This window comes from Cephus cinctus, unplaced genomic scaffold, assembly GCF_000341935.2.
Source record: "Cephus cinctus unplaced genomic scaffold, Ccin1 Ccin1_scaffold0845, whole genome shotgun sequence".
Classification (NCBI taxonomy): domain Eukaryota; kingdom Metazoa; phylum Arthropoda; class Insecta; order Hymenoptera; family Cephidae; genus Cephus; species Cephus cinctus.
In genome coordinates, this window is record NW_014333432.1 from 1 (window position 1) to 1,649 (window position 1,649).

Sequence of the window (1,649 nt, forward strand, 5' to 3'; positions counted from 1 at the left end):
TCCGACGTACCGGTCGCCATTCTCAAGGTGAACGCCCTACGAGTCGAATACAACGTTACGACTGGCGCTTACATCAACGAACGTAAAGTGCACACCATACACGCTAAACACGAGTTGATTCTGACGAGAGCAAAGAGCGATGTCAATGCAATAGTGCAAACTGCTGCGGAAGAATGGAAAGTCGTAGTTCACAAATTGGAATGGTTGATATCGTACGTAATGGTGTCGGATCGACGAAAGATACAACTGCTGAAATTCATCGAGAGGGATGCACCCATCTCCCTGAGCTTCCGTACCTGGGAGCTGTACGAGTACCCTCTACTCCCCACCACTTCGAAACACGTGTGGACCGTCAAGACGTCAACTCAGTTAGAAAAACCACGATACGTGATAGTGGGTTTTCAGACGGGCAGAAAGAATAAGAAAAATAAGAATGCTAGTCACTTTGACCACTGCAACGTCAGAGACGTTAAGCTCCTTTTGAATTCGCAATGTTATCCCTATGGAAATCTGAATCTTGACATTGATCATAATCAGTTTGCCCTGCTCTACGAGATGTATGTAAACTTTCAAGATGCACCCATCTCCCTGAGCTTCCGTACCTGGGAGCTGTACGAGTACCCTCTACTCCCCACCACTTCGAAACACGTGTGGACCGTCAAGACGTCGACTCAGTTGGAGAAACCACGATACGTGATACTGGGTTTTCAGACGGGCAGAAAGAATAAGAAAAATAAGAACGCTAGTCACTTTGACCACTGCAACGTCAGAGACGTTAAGCTCCTTTTGAATTCGCAATGTTATCCCTATGGAAATCTGAATCTTGACATTGATCATAATCAGTTTGCCCTGCTCTACGAGATTTATGTAAACTTTCAAGCTACGTACTATGGCAAGGATCAAGTACGCTCCATTGATCGTTATGGATTGCTCCAAACAAAACGAGTCCCTTAAACTCGGACCCGTCGATATTCGTCTGGAATTCGAAGCGCAAGACAATTTCCCTGCCGATACATCAGCATTCTGCCTGATCCTACACAATCGTATAGTGGAATACAACCTGATCAGTGGTGGGGTGAAGAAATTGGTATAAAGACGCTGTAATCGTAGCCCCCCTGTGCAGTTCATAAAAAATGGAATTTATCGTGGACGTACAAGGTTTCAAGAAACCCTCGAACGAGTTCGTCCTGAAGGAGCTATCCGTGATTGGAGTCGACAACAATTTCTCTGAACCTGCAACGTTCCTGTTTCAACCGCCTTGTCCATGGAAGCATCTACCGGCTAAATATAAAAGTATAAATTTATGGTTGGAGCGCAATTTTCATGGTATATCCTGGAGCGCTGGGGACATTGTTTACAATCAAGCTAGAAACATTCTTCGAGTTATTCTGCAAAATGTATCTAAGATCTATCTAAAAGGATTGGAGAAGAAAGTTTGGTTGGGAGCTTTCATTGGACAAACCGAACACATCGCGGATTTGGGAGATCTGGGATGCCCTTCGCTGCAAAATCTGCGAAAGAACTTACTCACTCGCTGTTCGCATCATCATGCCTCCCATTTCCAATGTTCGATGGAAAACGTTAAATTATTAAGGAATTGGTTGTTGTTGGAATGTATTTTTTGATTGTGAATAAAGACATAAGATATA

General features: G+C 44.0%; 1 protein-coding gene across 1 annotated transcript; it reads left to right on the forward strand.

Annotated features, from left to right (window-relative positions):
• The first annotated feature begins 217 nt into the window (after positions 1-217).
• Positions 218-954, forward strand: LOC107270854. The gene is made up of 2 exons (XM_015746244.2): positions 218-268; positions 575-954. The coding sequence occupies exons 1-2, from the start codon at positions 220-222 to the stop codon at positions 952-954; spliced, it is 429 nt and encodes a 142-aa protein (XP_015601730.1). The 5' UTR covers positions 218-219.
• Positions 955-1,649: the final 695 nt, after the last annotated feature.

Excerpts from the sequence above, each read along its gene's own strand:
- LOC107270854 (XM_015746244.2), top strand. The coding sequence starts at position 220 with ATGGTGTCGGATCGACGAAAGATACAACTGCTGAAATTCATCGAGAGG. Across the intron at positions 269-574 it reads GCTGAAATTCATCGAGAGGG|ATGCACCCATCTCCCTGAGC; the intron begins ATGCACCCATCT and ends TAAACTTTCAAG.